General features: G+C 39.6%; 2 protein-coding genes across 3 annotated transcripts in view; one reads left to right on the top strand and one right to left on the bottom strand.

Annotated features, from left to right (window-relative positions):
* Positions 1–11,555, bottom strand: part of LOC138026822 (deleted in malignant brain tumors 1 protein-like) — a 57,642-nt gene extending 46,087 nt beyond the window's left edge. Inside the window, exons 1-2 of the mRNA XM_068874278.1 lie at positions 11,446–11,555; positions 6,268–6,314 (exon numbers count right to left, since the gene is read on the bottom strand). Of these exons, the coding sequence (XP_068730379.1) occupies positions 6,268–6,310 (43 nt within the window). The 5' untranslated portion in view covers positions 6,311–6,314; positions 11,446–11,555. The remainder of the gene's footprint in view (positions 1–6,267; positions 6,315–11,445) is intronic.
* Positions 11,556–11,583: 28 nt separating this feature from the next.
* The window catches only part of LOC138025210 (enolase-phosphatase E1-like), a 19,035-nt gene continuing 13,118 nt past the window's right edge, over positions 11,584–17,500 (top strand). Inside the window, exon 1 of one of the 2 annotated variants that reach the window (XM_068872415.1) lies at positions 11,584–11,691. In XM_068872415.1, coding sequence (XP_068728516.1) covers positions 11,605–11,691 — 87 coding nt within the window. In that variant the 5' untranslated portion in view covers positions 11,584–11,604. The remainder of the gene's footprint in view (positions 11,692–17,500) is intronic. The other variant, XM_068872417.1, reaches the window with a different exon arrangement.

Genomic DNA, 17,500 nt, shown 5'->3' with positions numbered 1-17,500 from the left:
GACTCCAACTTTTTTAACAGGGCACAAACCATTGATGAGCTTTAACTTCTCTTTGTGCTGAACAGCATTTCCTCCGATGTTTAATACCATTTGATGTACTAAAGGGGGCCTGGCACTGACTTTGGAAAGGTTTTTTCTGCATTCGTTGCATGTTGAGCCATTTGATTTCCTGCAGTTGCTTGTATGATGCCACTTGCGGCATTGTTCTCTGTTTTTCTTGGGGTCCTGTATGGGCGACTCTCGTTTTGGTCTTCAGACACAGTGTTATTTTTGCCCCTTGAGCGGACACTTGCTTCTACGTGCAACCAGGTAATGAGGTGTTACTGACAGTTTCCTCTTTATCTTCTCTTTTCATTTCTCTTCCAAAATGAGAATTATCGTTCGCAATGAGCTTGGACAAAAGTTGAGACATAAGAAATGGTCCTTCTGAGGACTCCAATACCGGACATCCATTGTCATGATGTGCGTCGTTTTACGGGCTTAAGGCTGTTTCTTTCTAGGAGCAGCTCATCCATTAGTTTACGTCTGCAAATTCTGTGTTCAATATTTTCCACATGCTATTTGCAAGTTTTTACCTGGTCAGACCACCACGATCCTCTCGGCAATGCATTTCGGACCCGTTGCAGTTGTTCATCTTTATCTTGATTGTATTTCTTCACCCAATGACTCAATTCCTTTTTTCAGAACTAAGTCATCGACTTGACGGTTTTCTCTGGTGAGAAACCACTTATTTCGTGGAAGTAGATTTGGTGCAAAGTATCTCATCTAGCATCTCCGAAATTTATTTATGCGGTTTTCTGTATTTCTCAAAAGATGTCTTGGGTTGATCCTTTCTTCTGGTTCTGGTTGAGGAATTGGAAGGTGATGTCCTATGAAAATATCGTTTGGGTTGATTGGCGTTGAAAGGACGTCCATTGATAACGTAGTTTTGTCTGTGAGAAATGTTCTCCATTGCTCTTTGGTAAAGGCTTGATTCTTGCATATAGCATTCAAACTTTTGTCTCACTGACTTGATGAGGGTTTCCAGGACACCATTTTGATGACTTGCATGAGGGGTAAATATTCCATTTCCATTTAAAATCACACAAGAAATCTTAAGATAGAACACTTTCAATCTTAGGGACATTCCAACTCCACATTATTTCCTTTAAGTACCCTTGTGCTCCTACAAAATTTGTCCCGCAGTCGGACCAGCAAATGCACGGGTGACCACACAATCCCATCAAGAAAGCGTCAGATGTCTTGTTGCTCACAAGTTCTAAGGGGACAGCTCTTGTTGTCATGCAGGTGAAAATGATCAGTTGGGACTCCTTCAGCATTTTACGATTAAGCTTGATGTGCAATGGTCCAAACATGTCCATGTCGGTGTTGAAGAATGATGGGGTTCCTACTGAAACTCCCAAGGATGGGATTTGTCCCATGAGTTGTTCTAATGGTTTTCTTTCAGAGCTTTCTACGAGTAATGCACTTTGTTGTGAGTGCTTTGGACGTACACTGTACTACAAACTCCAATGATCCAGTACTTTCTCCTTGCCTTGTTAATTAGGCTTCGTCCAGCTTCGGAGTTAATTTCTTGTCAATGAGAGAGGGATCTACAATCCGGGTCAAAACACTTCGGGACACTTGTCAAATTTTGGGCGAAAAGTAGAGAATTTACTGTACATGCTTTCATGGTTATATGAGCACGGTTTGTTCTTCTTTCGCTGCCTTTTTTGCGCCCCCCTCCCCCCCAGACAATGTTGAAACATGCCAGCGATCGATGAACGGATCTTGATTTTGGAGACCGTGAAAAATCAACATTGTAATGGGGGGAGGGGGAAAAGCACGAATTGTCCCGACAGTTTTGACCAGGATTGTCTGAGAAAAGAATTTCTTGATAATTGGTCTCAAGCCTGGTCAGGTTCATTGAATCTCATTAAAGAATTATCTCTGATAGTAAAACAATATATTGCACCGGTGTAGAGGTAGTGTAAGCAAGGATTGTCAAAACGGTGGGTTGCGTTACCGTGAGCAGTCAACAGTTCTCGGCCACATTTCTCGGCTATTTAAAGGAAGATATTTAGGTTTAGAAATGACTTTTAAAAAAAGACTCTGCAAAAAACATAATAACCCTTTCTTTTCTATTCATACAGGCGCTTTTTGCCTTTAAACGATCAACGGGTGGGTATTTTTCAACATTTCTCACCCTAAAAACAGCAAAAGATCAAATTAGATGTTAGCTTATTCTTTTCAAATAGCCGAGAAATGTTGAAAAAGGCAGTAAGCGTTTTCTTGTTCAGAAACCAATGCCAATTAAAGATCAACGAATGTGTGTATAACATAACACGCCATATATTCTGGTAGCTACATCAAAAGCACAACCAGAAAATGTGTTTTTAGGAGTGAGAAATGTGAGTGAGAACTGTTGCTGTTGTCAACAACGGCTTGGGTCACGCAACAGACAATGCGGTTTTGTATGACACTGATTATTGTTAGCAAGATGACGCGCAGAAATTTGGCGAAGCAAAATCTACAGGGACATGAATGTGGCTCTTTCCTTTGAACTATTCTATTGTCTACGCGATTTGCTGTCCTTCAACTTGAGAGAAATCGAACTCTGCTAAGCAAAGTCAAATGATTCTGCAGCTCGAAAAAACCGGCCGCTAACTGCGCGGAGTCTGGTAACGAGTCTCCTGAAAATGTTCTTCGCTGGTTCTTAAGCTGCCATTAAACAGACTTTACTACAATAAAACAATTTTCGACGCAGTGTTACAAATTGTTTACTATTTTGAGGACATATATGATACGGTTTCCAGTTTTATTCGATAAAACTCAGTTTCAGACAATCCGGGTCAAAACACTTCGGGACACTTGTCAAATTTTGGGCGAAAAGTAGAGAATTTACTGTACATGCTTTCATGGTTATATGAGCACGGTTTGTTCTTCTTTCGCTGCCTTTTTTGCGCCCCCCTCCCCCCCAGACAATGTTGAAACATGCCAGCCATCGATGAACGGATCTTGATTTTGGAGACCGTGAAAAATCAACATTGTAATGGGGGGAGGGGGAAAAGCACGAATTGTCCCGACAGTTTTGACCAGGATTGTAGGTGTGCCTGAATCCAGTTGAATAGCTGTTTTTCCGAGGTGATTGAACCTGTGTTAACAGTCTTTTTCCCAGCATTCTGTCTGAATAAATCAGCGAATGAATGAGTGTTGTGAAAATGTAGAACAGGTCTTCAACAGTTGATGAAAAACGGGGTTATCGTCTTCAGACTTACCTAGATCTACTTTGGTTTGAAATTCCACTACGGTTGCTTTGTGTTACATTGGCATTTTAGTCTTCTCAGTTTTCACTTCCATCAATACATCAGCTTTTGCTGTAGGATCAATGGGATCTCTAGCTTCAAATTTGGACCATTGTCCTTCGGGTAACTGCAGGAAAGAGGGTCCTTTTACCAAGTCTGTGAGTTGCGATGGCTCTATTCCTCTAGTGAGAATGTTGGCTGGATTGAACTTTGACCAGATGAATCGGAACACTTCCACCTCAACAGTTTCTTGGATTTCTGCTACTCGGATATGAAAGGTTTGAATTGATGTGATTTGGTCTTAATCCAAAAGAACCCTAGAAGAGTCCACCCAGAAGATCTTCTTGCTGTCTTGGATGTTTGCAAACTGTAGAGACTTTCTGCAAGTTTCATATATCCTTGCAAGTGTTAAACAACCCATGAGCTCCAGTCTCGGGATCGTTTTTGTCTTTAGTGGGGCGACAAAGGACTTGACTATTAAAAACAGGGAGACACTTGTAACTTCTGTTCTTTAACTCCTATCGGAGGAAAATGACTGCTTCATAAGCTCTTTTGCCACCATCACAAAATCCATGAATTTGTGGTACCCCAATCACGCACCTTGGTTTTAACTTTCGATCGAATTTGACTGTTAAGAGGTGATTCATGGCTTGTAAATTCTCCATCCACTTGCTCTTGACTGCTGTAGGTAAAGTTTCGTCCCAGGTGTAGCCTGAATGCCATAAGTCCTGCAAGTCGATCCTTAATTCAATAGCTTCAGGCATCACAAGACCGATTGGTTCCCATAATTGTCCAATTAGACCCAGGCAACATCTCTTTGTCAAAAAGTCCATCTGGTCAAGTTCATTTCTTTTCAGGGAAAACTTGTCTGTTTGTTTATCCCATCTGAGACCAAGAAGATCTGCCCAGCGTTCACAGTTGGACTGGTCAATCTCCGCACGATTTGAATGCCAAGCTTTAATCTGGAAATGACCTTTCTTAAGAATGGCATCAATGTTGCTGATAATGTTTTGCTTCCATTGTAGTTGCCTTGGAACTTCCGATGTCATCCACGTACATATGGTCTTGAAGTTCCTTTGATGCTTCTGGGAACTTGGCTTGAGATATCTTTGCTAATGTATTAATGGCATTCGTTGCTATGTCTCCAAAGTTCAACCTGAGTCATTGCTATACTGTTGGCGAGTTGCTGATCTTACTCCTCCAAAGGAACCTGTGAAAAACCTGGTTGTCGCGATGAACCAAGATTTGATTGAACATTTTGCGTATATCACCGATAAAGGCTACTTCATTCCATGTCCATGCTGCCAAAACGTCGAGCAGACTGTTAAATATAGTTTAGCCCTTTCCCTAGGTAATCATTAAGGGACAAACCGTCATGACCTCTCGAAGAGCAGGCAAAGACAAGTCGAACTTTTGTGGCTCTTTCGGGTGTGAACATGGCTTGTAAGGGTTGGTACCATTCAGGTTTGCTATGATCAATCTGGTCAGGAGAGACTTAACTCACGTACACCTGTAATCCTGCTCTAGAAGCTTTTGGACTTTCTCATTGATAACATCGAGACACCCATTTTCTGTAATGACCTCTCCGCGGAAAACATCCTTTTCAGTGAGATGCCATAGTTACTTTGTTTGGGAGGGCTCACTTCCGTCCAGGCCATCATAACTTGTATTCTTCCATCAACCCGGGTAGTTGAGGCTGTGAGGGACTTAATGAACTACATGTAGCTTTGGCGTATCTCGTTTTCGCTACACGTACAAAGGTTGGTCGGTTTGACGACAAGGAGGTCTTGGTGAAGACGTTTTTTGATGTTGTCTACGACACTTGCTGTCCTGAATTCAACTGACTGATCCACAGTGACGTGATCTTGCCTTAAAGTAGTGCCTCGTACGTAGGTGCGAATCATATTTCATGCATTGCATACAGTATAGAAGGCTTTCACAACCTCAACCTCCCTTCTTTTCCCCATCTCCTAGGCTGGGTAAAAAGAATACTTAAAATTTCCCTTAGGTTTTTCCTTCAAAGTCATACATGACCACCACATCTCTCTGAGAGCCTTTGATGGGCAAGAGAGTTTTCATCTTCAGAGTTTTACATATTAAACAGCCAACTCCTTCCAGGGAAAGCAAAGCAAAGCAGTAAGAGGAGGAAAGTAATAAAGTTGTATTTAAGTTGAGGTAATGCAAACTTTGCAGTTTTCAAAGCAAACAACATTGGGCTACTGCTATTGAGTTCATGCAATTTACTTTTTTGAGAAATAGCCAATATTACAATGTTTGTTTTTATTTGTCATACATTGACGGGCATGGTTCAAGTTACGGAGGGTATAAATAATATAGAAAATGACAAGTACATGTAGGGAAAGGAAAATTGCTTCAAGTTAGAGGGAGGGTATGTTTATAAATTGAGGGTTAGAGTTACCATGTTTACCTTTCTTGATCACCTTTTTGACAATTCAAATGTTGCTGATGAAATGGTATGTGAAATGAATCACATATGAACTGCGGATATGAAATCAAGTGTAGCTATGATCTTCGCAGTTATGAGCGCAATTTTTGCAATTGCGTAGAGAAGCCTGAAAAATTCAGGACTTCAACATACAAACAATAAACCGTTGAAGTCCTGAATTTTTCAGGCTTCTCTACGCAATTGCAAAAATTGCACTCATAACTGCGAAGATCATAGCTACACTTGATCAAATGTTGATGCTAGCGGTCAAAGCTAAATTTTAAATACTGCTCAACTGTTTCTCCTTTCCTCTGCTCAAGAGTGTTAACTTAAAGTGTTTCATGTTTCAGTACAATTACAGCACAGTCTGTTGTGCATAGCATAACTAATTCCATAATTATATAATAATACTGGTTCATTTTGTATATTTCATTTAAAGACGGGGGAAGCAGAACTTTTACTAGCTGGATGTAACATTGATGAAGGTTTAACATTTGAAATAATTTTTAAGTGTGCCTTTTACTTTCAAATACTCACCACATGGTATAAGGCAAAGCAACCAAATTTGAGCTTTAAACATTGTCCTGAAATCAAAACAAATCATTGAATGATGAGATTTTGGTTAATCTGTCCAGAGGCATGGCTAGGATGTTTCAAAGGATGGGGAAGGGCACACTCTCTGAAACCCATGGTACTTACTGGTTTGTCATGTCAACATCCATGCTGTTTTTAGTGAAAGTGACAATTTTTTGGATGAGCTGTGACTGCGGAGGGAGCTTCTAATGTGCTGATAAAGGTCAAGTGTAATTGCCAGACATTGCCCACAATAATTAATAATTTTTTCCGAATATTGACCTCCTGGCTCCAGTTGTTCAAAAGGTGGATTAAGTGCTGTCCACTGGATAACTCAATTGGTTTTGCTAGTGTTTATCTGCTGGACAGTGATTTATCCAGTGGATAGCACTTTCCATCGTTTGAACAACTGGGGCCTTGTAGCCATAAACAACAGATTTAGAGTGCTCTCCACTACATGTTCTTTTCTTCTGATAAATGACGTGTAAATAAGAGGTAAGATATTCTGTGATTAAGTTAATTTAAATGATCTACTCCATATATATAATTACAATATGATCATTTTTTGTTTGAGTCAAATAACTACTATATGCATCAATGGGCCCTTTGCAGCTGGTGATCAAATGGTACAAAAACCACCATACTGGAAAGCAACTTGAGCACTGGGACATCTAAAAGAAAAAAATTTAAATTGATTTGCTATGTTTTAGAAGTCCCAATGCGCAATTTGCTCTCTGGTATGGTGGTTTTTGGACCATGTGATCGCCAGCTGCAAAAGACCCATTACATTGCTTGAATGCACAGCTGCAATCTGCTAGGCATTCATTATCTTTTCTGCACCTAGATGCTCCAAAAAGCATACACTGGGTTGCCTGTGATAGACGAATTATCACAAATCACAATGCTGACAAGCACAAAAGCAGAAGAAATTGTTAAGTAAGTTTGTTACCATCTGAATATCTCTTGGCTAGAGTAAAGGGATATATTGTCACGCAAATGATGTAATTTCATGACACTCAAAATTTGCAAAAAGCGTGAGTTTCATGTAAACAATCTTCACACTAGTAAGTCGTAGCAATAAATATTGTTGGCTTCCCAAATAAACAACTACAATAACAAAATCTTTTGTCAGAGAGAAAAAATTCCTGTGTCCTCACATATCACATTTCAATGCACGAAATTTTTTTTCTTTCAAATATTAACAAAAAGATTATTTCTCGTCAAGCATTGCATCTTTTATATTCACATAACCGCTAAAAATAAAGATTTTTTTAACGATCTATCCGTAGATAATTTTTAATAATTTAATATTCTCTTTCAAAATTTGCACAACAATCAAAACACAAAAATAGCAACGCACGCAACAAATTTAGTCACATTTTAATACCTCTTCCTCTAATTCTCATGCTTAACACAGGAATTTTTAGTTATTGTGAAAATCTTTCTCTATTCGTTAGCAATCACCCTTTCAAATTTCAGAGAAATTGGCCAGTCTGTGAATATTTTACGAGTTTTTGTAAATGGAATGTCAAAGGGCCAAGTGGATGTTATGCATAATCGTGCAAGTTCAGGTGATCAAGTTGTGCGTGTGACCCGCTATAAATATTTTTTCACATTTAAAGGGACACTGTCATGGGTTAACATGCGAAGTAGCATTCACTCTCTTCGAGACTTGTCACGCTTGACCGCCATTATGGAAATATCGGTAAGTTGAAGAATTCTGCATATTATATTTTGCATTAAATCAAGTTTATCTAAAGCAAATGCTATCTTTATCAAAAGCAAATTCCCCTCTGTCTTCGACCTTTCATTTCCGCCCTGAGTTGATGTGTTTACCACCATGTCCGGATCCTCCGCTAGACGCCATTTTGAATTTGTGATTGCTAGTAACTTGAAAAAGTCAGGCTGACTTTTTCAAGTTTCGATCAGCTACACGAGCATGCGCAGACCGTGACCGTGTCCCTTTAATGTTCCCAAATCGTCAAGTATCACCACAGAAGAGTTTTCCATTTGGTTTCAGTGTGTTCTACATAACAGCACACTGTTTTTGTATCCAACTGACTTTCCATTATTGAGCTCCATAAGGGTATATTAATATTTTTGTTTAAAGATCCACTAAAATGCCATTCGTGTTACAAGACATTCGACGCCATTGCAGGTTAACCCATTGACATCTGGGGTTGCTGCGTGTGACGGTTAATTGATTATCCGGCGTGACATGTTAATTACCGTGATATATGGGCACAAAAAATAAACATATGCGCAGTAAATGTACACAAGATACTGAGTTCTAGAATTAAGTTCACCTTGAAGAAGAAACGGTGAACTTCCAGATCATGTAAAAATATTGCTAAAAAGTGATTCAAAACACGTCCTAAGGCTCAACTGAAAATGTAAAGGTAGAATTTTCGAAGCAGCGTGCGTTAAGCAATCAAGAGAGTTTTTGATCACTAACTAAACAAAGAGCGTCAAAAATATATATTATAACTCAAAATATGCCTTGTGCAATTTACAGTTAAGTCTAACCACTCAATGGATAAAAATTGTTTGAAATTTATTCCAATCGCTTTGTTTTCTTGCAGGTATAAGTGCAAAAATTATGCACAAACACCGTTGCCGAAACAAAATTTCACCACGAGTTTTCTGCTTGTCGAAATACACAAAACCGCAAGATTAATTGATCACTATCATGTTTCATGAGAGAACAAACAAGGTCAAATTGTGTACAAAAGTGCTCTTTCGAAAACTTTTACTGAAAGATAACTTACACAACCCAAGAAAAACAACAGAGAAAATCGCTGGAGGTTTTCTCGCATTTGCGGAATATAAACGCAGGATCGGATTGATTTCTTTGTTCAAGATACTGATCTTCCGAGGTATGCCCAAGGCGAAAATTCCTTCGAGTACCAATTTATTTTAGGAAAAAAAAACTTGTTATTTGCAAAAAATCCATCGGTTGATCAATACAAAGCTAAATTCAGGAGCTAATCAATGCCCATTATGACGCTAATTGCTACAAAGGCCTTTAATTCTGCGCGGCTTACTCCCTGAAAAAAGGCAATGCGCTCGGGGATTTTAAGAGTTTTTGACAGGCATACCTACTCGTTTCGTTTACCATTAATTCCCATAGATCATCTCCTATGAAAACTAAGAAAAATATTTAATTCATTACGATTATCTAAAACGAAATAGAGAGCAGTAGCTGCCACGAAATCTGGAACTTGAATGATATATTATCGAGCTGATCATTCCAGTGAGCTTCTTGTTTATCATCCGTCGCTTGGTTTTCACCATCTTCGTCGTCACTTTTAAAGCCATCTAAATCAAAATTGTTGTCTCTAGTATCCCCTCCTCTTACAGGAAAACCATAAAAGATCCCTTAGATCCCTAGATCCTCCGAATCCGAAAAAAAAAAAGCATGAATATCCCCATCGTTTGATGCGTTATCTGGTGCATCGGCTGTTGTCTTCGCGTAATTTGATCGCACGATCGAAAGGGAAAAAAGCCAGCCCTTGTGGGGTCTCTTATCAGCTGTCAAAATATGCTCACAAGACGTTACAGTCAAACCAAGTGAAGCGTACCCCTTAAGATTGCATTAATGAAGTGATTATTTGAAACTTGAACCCGCTAGTCGATTCAAGAATGCAATAATGAATTGATTATTCGAATATTGAACTCGCTCGCTCGATCCAAGAATACGGCTAAATTCGCTAACGGCTTCCGTTTTCGAAAAATCAATTCACTGTTGCGACTAGTAGGTTTCAAACCTACTAGTCTTTTCTGGAATGCAATACTGAATCGATTTTTCGGAAACGGAACCCATTAGCCGTATTCTTGGATCGAACGAGCGAGTTCAATATTCGAATAATCAATTCATTATTGCATTCTTGAAACGACTAGCGCGTTCAAGTTTCAAATAATCAGTTCATTAATGCAATCTTGAGGGGTACGCTTCACTTGGTTTGACTGTAAATGATCGGTCAATTATCCTAATAAATCTCCATAACAACAAAACATATAGATTTTCTAACGGGAGTGGGTAGAGGCCTTAGATCAAGCCGCCATGTTTACAGCCAGTTACGACCGGTTTCGGTAATTCAGGGGTCGTTGAGCGCAGCCGGTTACGGCCGGTTTGGATGCCACTGGGTTAAGTTAAATACTCTGTACTGTGTCCACCAGAGAAATCTACGCATTTCCACTAACTTCTCGATCCTAAGAAAATACGTCAGATGGCTCTATGCACAAAAACACCACTTAGCAGGGGAGTGACAGGCAAGACTTTTACCGACACGGAAAAAAAAAAGAAAAAAAAATAGAAAACGACAAAATATTACGCATTTTCTGACTGGGATTGCCATAATGGCAACCCAGTAATAAGCTTCTGCATTTCATGGCTCATTCACTGTTTATATGATAATTATTTCTCAACAGATTCAACACTGCATATTACATAAGTTAACTTACACGCTGAGATCATGAAAAATTGCATTCCCCGTTCAACGTTTGAACCTTTCATTCCCAATATATTCATCAAGGTTTTATGCTGACGAGCTTTCCTTACAAATCACGTGTGACAAATCTATCTAATGCTTTGTGTTGTTGCATTATTGAACTCGAAATTAATTTATCGCACCGCTGATCTCAATAGCAGGTTCCAATTTTCTGCAAGGAAAGGCCTTTCCTTGTAATTAAGTTGAAAGTTTGGCTTAATTTACACATTGTTCTTTCGGATCCTTGACCGAATATTTGTTTTCTAAGTTGATTAAAACAAACAAAAAGTGTCTCATAACTTTTCCCTGTCTAGCTACGCCTTGTATATATAGTAAGGATTATTGAGATCGTGATCTGAAAAACATTTTTGCAAACCCAGTTCGATCTCACATTAACTCGAACCTTTTACTTACCTATATTTATCAAGTTTTTTATAATGACCAGCTTTCCTGTCCTATTAAATCGTACAACGATTTTAAGTCGTACGCATTTGTAAATGTTATGTGATAAAGTCGGCTTAACTTGAATAAATTAACTTCATTTCGCACTGCTGCTCATTAGGCAATTTTGCGATCGGTAATGCTTCTAGTGGAAGAACTCTTACAATTTCCTGGAGAAAAAAAAGTTAAGCTGATGAAGTCAGTAGTTTACCCGCTATTTCTTTGAGATCCGTGACCGAACTTTTCCAAGTTGATGCATCAATACGCAAACGAGTGCCTAACAACTTTCCGCCATCTGTACCTGGCGCCTTGCCTTATCCCAGGGTCCCTCGGACGTAACGCCTGGTGCACCGGGTCAGAAATAAAGAAAATGGCGTCTCTCAAAAGAGAAACCGACGATCTTGAAGTTGTTTTACTGGACATCGAGGGAACTACAACCCCAATAACTTTTGTCAAGGTACGGCAATTAAGATGTCAGTACTTTAGGTGCGTCTTTGACTTTGATTTGTAAAGAAAATGTGTGATTTCACCAGCCTGGACTTTTAAGGACGTTCGCTTCGCGCCAAAATCTTCCTACGGTGAGATTTTCCTTCACTTCTCGCCTAGAGTTAGTTCATAAAGTACTTGCTCCAAAAATGAAAAAAAATTGGGGGTCGCCGAATTTGTTTCGGAGAAAATGCCAGTGGAAAAATCGAGAAATCGGTCATAATGGCGAGATGTAGCCTCATCTGCTCACTGAGTGAAGGTTTCCGTGCATAGGTTTTTAGGAGTGGGATTTTTAGATAATTGCATACATACATATTTAATAAATAAATATGTATGTATGCAATTATCTAAAAATCCCACTCCTAAAAACCTATGCACGGAAACCTTCACTCTAACAGTGAGCAGATGCCGCTAGGCATGTCGTAAACAGTAGAGTTCATCTTCGACGAGCGTTTTCGTAAGCTCTATCCGTTGCAACCACTACCGGAATTCGATGGCACGAGGAAAGAAAATGTTAAAAAAAGATAACTTCCTACGGTGGGAATTTTTTCATTTCATCATATTTTGTAGATAGTAAGTAAAGTAAGCGATTCATGATTAAAAAAATAGGGATCACCGACGATCTAAACGAGTAAAATCGATGTGATTTTGCAAAGCCCTGGATCATGTGTATTTTGTGCACCCCTCGACCGAGATATATCGGTCGACATATCGACCCATACTCGACCGATGTATCGGTCGACATATCAACCGACGCTCGACCGATATGTGGGCCGACATATCGGTCGACACTCGGCCGATATGTTGACCGAGATGTGTCGGTCGACATACCGACCGACATATATCAGTCGAGCGTCGGTCGATATGTCAACCGATACATCGGTCGAGTATCGTTTGATATGTCGACCGATAGGCTACCGACATTCCGCCGATACTTCACTACAACTTGCGTATTGGTGACTGTACCTTTCGTCGCAGACGTAATTTAACCGATGTTAGAAACTTCTACCGAGCAGTGCAGATATCCCTGATCCACCCCCCGCTTCTCAGAGGCTTTTTTTTTTATATAAATCCGTTGTAACCTTGCGAACCGCAGACATATTTCTGGTCATCGCTCCTCCCCCTCGGGTTTTTCTCGGCGGGTGAAAGTGGAAACTAGAGCTGGAAAAACCAGATCAGCTCACACAGGCTGACAAAAATTACCGATACGCTATTTCCTTCTTGCCTTATAATCTTACGGATAAATGTACACTGAGGCTATCAGTTTTTAACATTGCCCGTGTCTCAGCCGGAGGTCATGGTCTTATCCTCTTTTCTGTTATCTATATTTTGCGTATTTGGAAGTATTTCACTCGGGTGTCTTGCTTGACAACGACTGAATTTGCTGCACATGATCCGAACATGAAGCCTTCAGAATTTTTTGAGGTTGACCAAAAAGGATGAAATACTTATAACTTATACATCTGACACTGACAGTCTAAGCTTTTGACTTATATTATAAGACAGTCGACCGATATACCACCGACAGTCGACCCATATTCGGCCGACGATGAATGGTCAACGTATCGGCCGAGTGTCGGCCGCAATATCGACCGAGATAGCTGCCGATAGTCGGCCGATATGTCGACCATCACTCAGTCGATATCTTGGTTGATATATCGGTCGATATGTCGACCGACATATTTCGGCCGTTATATCCGCCGAGTGTTGGTCGATATGTCAACCGACATATCGATAGAGTATCGGTCGCTATGTCGACCGATGTATCGGCCGATATGTTGACCGATATATGGGTCGAGGGGTGCACAAAATACACATGATCCAAAGCCCTTGCAAGATTTTGTTTGTCACAGTTTTGCATGACCCGTCGGGGAAGGACTGGAACCCAAGAGAGGATCGATCGTTGAAGGGATGAACCACTTTTACCCAAAAAAAAACTTTTTTGAGCATAGCAACAAAGTTTTAAGCAGGCGTAATCTTCATTTGGTTAGTATTTTGCATAATATCTCTCCATTGCCGTCATGCTCATCTTCCGGACTGTGGTTTTTGTGAAATTTAATTGCTGGTTGTTTCCACACAGGTCTGCACTATTCAAGTGGACGAAAATACTGCTCTAATTTCACGAAAGTAAAGGAAAAGAACTTCAAAAACATGCATTCATTTTGAACTTAAGTTCCTAGGGTAATAAAAACATTTTTAACGCAACGGTTCGTCCTCGAGTTTTCCAAACTTTCAGCCACTACTCAATCAGCTTCCTTTTCCAGAGCTTTTCCACCTTCGCGCTCACTTTTCTTTAATGTTTCATGATGATTCGGAAATAAATGTGCCATTCTTTTGCCGGCCTGGAATTTTTTTCCCTGGCTATGTTATTTTAACTAATGCTTGAAAAATATTTCTGAAAGTCAAGTAGACTAGTGCACGACTGATAAAACAACGTGAATATCAGTCGTGCAGTAGTCTACTTGACTTTCATAAATATTTTTCAATCAATTTTGACTGATCACGATCTTCTCTGACCCAACGCTGTGCAAGACTTATCGTCCACGGTTTTTGCAAAGGTTTTAAAACCTCAACTTCACCAATGCTCTAAGTAATGCATGACACATTACAGTCGTGTTACCTGCGCAGTAACGTTGCGCACAAACAATTAGCGCGAACGTCCTTAAGGGCCAGGGCAAACGTCACTCTTTAAGCTTACATTTCCTTCGAAATCCGTTCGATTCCAATAATTTTATATGATTCATTTCATATAATATTGCGTGGATTAATTCATTCATCACGGGAACATTTGAACCCACAAATGACAAGCTCCCAACATCAGTGGCTTCTACAAAAAAATAGCAGCACAACAATTTTATTTACATGTATCTGTGGGTCCCCCCCCCCCCTTTTTTTTTCTTTACTGAGACCTTGAATTGATTTAACATCCACAGTTCAATATATGATTGTGTTCATTGATTCATTTATAATGGGAACATTTGAACCCACACAAGACCAGCTGCCAGGAGCCTAAAGTGGCTTCATAGCTCAGTTGGTTAGAGTGTCGCACCGGCATTGCAAGGTCATGGGTTCAAATGCCGTTGAAGCTCTGAAGTTTTCAGGTTTCTCTATGCAATAAAATTGCTAAAATTGCTAAAATTGCATTCATGTAACTACGGGGATCATAGCCTCACTTGATCTTTCATCATCATTGTTGGGTATGCAGGCATGCACTAATCGGTCTCTCAATAATGTATCCATTTCCATATCCATGGTAACAACCACGGCTGCATTCTGGGACTGAATACAAAGCTTTTGTTGATTGTTGAAGCATGACCAGCCCATTAGTCTACAAATGATTGTCCTTGCCACAAACAACCATTTTGTTTTAAGTTTTTGGCCTCCTACTTTGGGTATCCAGCTAATCTGGCCAAATTTGGGAAGTAAAAGTTATTAATTTAATATTTATTCCATTTATAACGACCACTATAATAAAATAATAGGCGGCAGATAAATGTTTGTGAGAAATTGTGTTTAGCAAGGTGTGGTACAAAATGTAATGTAAACTGTGTGTGTGTCATATGAGGAATTGCAGATAGCACTGAGTCTGTTGGAAATAAATGAATATTAAATAATAATATTGCTGGGAATTCCAGGGATCCACATTCATAGTTGTCCGGTCATCTCAGATGACTAAAAACTTGTCCAGAGTTTTAATACATGTACAGTAAGTGTCTTTTCATAAATTCCATCAAATCTACGTACATTATAACATGTATCATTAGATAGTACTTTTGATCTGATCACTTCTATTGGAATGAAAACTTTCAGAAAATAAGGAAGAAACATGCAGCTTTCGTTAGCAATGAAATCTCAAGTGTGGGCCCCATCTTTGATCATGCAGTGTTTTCCATGAAACAATTACAGGCACAATTCTCATGTATCTCTCCTCTGGTATTTTTTGAAACGCCATTCACTAACATGAAATTATATATTGCCTTTATTACACATTCATTCAATTAAAATAATTTATAAACATTTCAGTACAGAAGAGGTTTACGAAAAATAAAATTATTTCATAAAAGTAGGTCAGCAGCTGTACAATTTACTTTAAAATCATCTACAACTTCACTTCTAAAAAAGGGCTGGCGCAATCCTCTGATGCTAGTATTCACTGTTAGCAAAGTGTGACCATGGTCAGAGCTGACTACATGCATGTACATGTAGGTGGTGCTGTTCACCTTTCCGGCAAAAAAGAAAAAAAAAGTGGAACAGGAGCTGAAAAATCTTTGTAGCATATGATTTAAGGACTCTTGTGAGAACTTTTGATCACCTCTGATAAAGACACTAGACAGGAGTGTTAAAACGTTGGGTCTTTAATCAAAACTTTCTATAACCTTTATTAAAAATTTATTCAAACCAGAGTAGTATCAGATTATGTCTGAAGGTAATATTTGCTGTGATGAAGTAAGTTTTTCTGTGGAAAAGTATGTTTTGCCATGACAGGTGTGGTGGGTCATGGTAAATCTTGTTCTCACGGTGCACATAATGTTCAAGTTGCAAGTTTTCTATAATTCCGAATTTTTGCCCGTGCAACCCAAGATTTGTCCAGGCAAGTACATGTATATCATGCAGTGTACTTGCTCGGCTGACGACTTCAATGCAAAATGAATAATAAACTATGGATCCCTGGAATTCACACATTGTGCAGTGACTGATTTGCTCTGTTATCCTGGTAACCAGTCATTTCACCAACGGTCGGTTTGCCAACATCTTGGGTCTTCAGTGTCGATTACATGTACGTAATTTGCAAATGACTGTCACTTTCGTGCGCTATTCTCTCTTTTTTATGAAAAGAAAGTGATGACAGGCCTTTGCACTCAAACTCCCATCTTGTATCCATAAGTTAAATCAGCGAAAACGTACACTAACGGTTTTCCGTTGAACGGGTAAAATCCAACGGCTAGCGAACGGGTAGTCAACGGGGGACAACCCTAAAACCCGGAATCCGGAATCCGGAATCACAGTACAATACAGACAGTAAACATTATCCTAAACATTCATAAAAGCTAACCTTAGGCCTAATTAGGCCTAAACAAACGTTTTTAGGCCTAATTAGGCCTACGGTTAGCTTTTTATGAATGTTTAGGATAGTGTTTACTGTCTGTATTGTACTGTGATTCCGGATTCCGGATTCCGGGTTTTAGGGTTGCCCTACCAAAACTCCCCGTTGGTCTTCTTGCAAGTGTTTATCAACAGCGTTGAAAAGCGTTGAAAATCATCAAGAACCGTTGAAAAAAGCCGTTCGGCTACCCGTTGGAAGTGTTGGTAAAAAGCGTTGGGAAAAATTTCACAAACCGTTGGAAAAAAATTGCAACCCGTTGGAATTTTTTGCGCACCCGTTGAAAGCGTTGGAAAACCCGTTGAAGCCGTTGGAAAACCCGTTGACGGGCAACCCTAAAACCCGGAATCCGGAATCCGGAATCACAGTACAATACAGACAGTAAACACTATCCTAAACATTCATAAAAAGCTAACCGTAGGCCTAATTAGGCCTAAAAACGTTTGTTTAGGCCTAATTAGGCCTAAGGTTAGCTTTTATGAATGTTTAGGATAATGTTTACTGTCTGTATTGTACTGTGATTCCGGATTCCGGATTCCTGGTTTTAGGGTTGTCCGTTTTGGTAACCAACCGTTTATTAAACGATCCGAAATGATGTTGGGTCGATATTTTCAGTGACTGAGAGCAGACGTCTACGCAAGTTGAAAATCAGGTCGCAAATGAAATAGAACCCTAGACA

Source organism: Montipora capricornis, chromosome 12 (genome assembly GCF_036669925.1).
Source record: "Montipora capricornis isolate CH-2021 chromosome 12, ASM3666992v2, whole genome shotgun sequence".
NCBI classification, from domain to species: domain Eukaryota; kingdom Metazoa; phylum Cnidaria; class Anthozoa; order Scleractinia; family Acroporidae; genus Montipora; species Montipora capricornis.
Note: the sequence above shows the minus strand (reverse complement) of the source record. Positions and strands in the feature narration are given on the sequence as shown.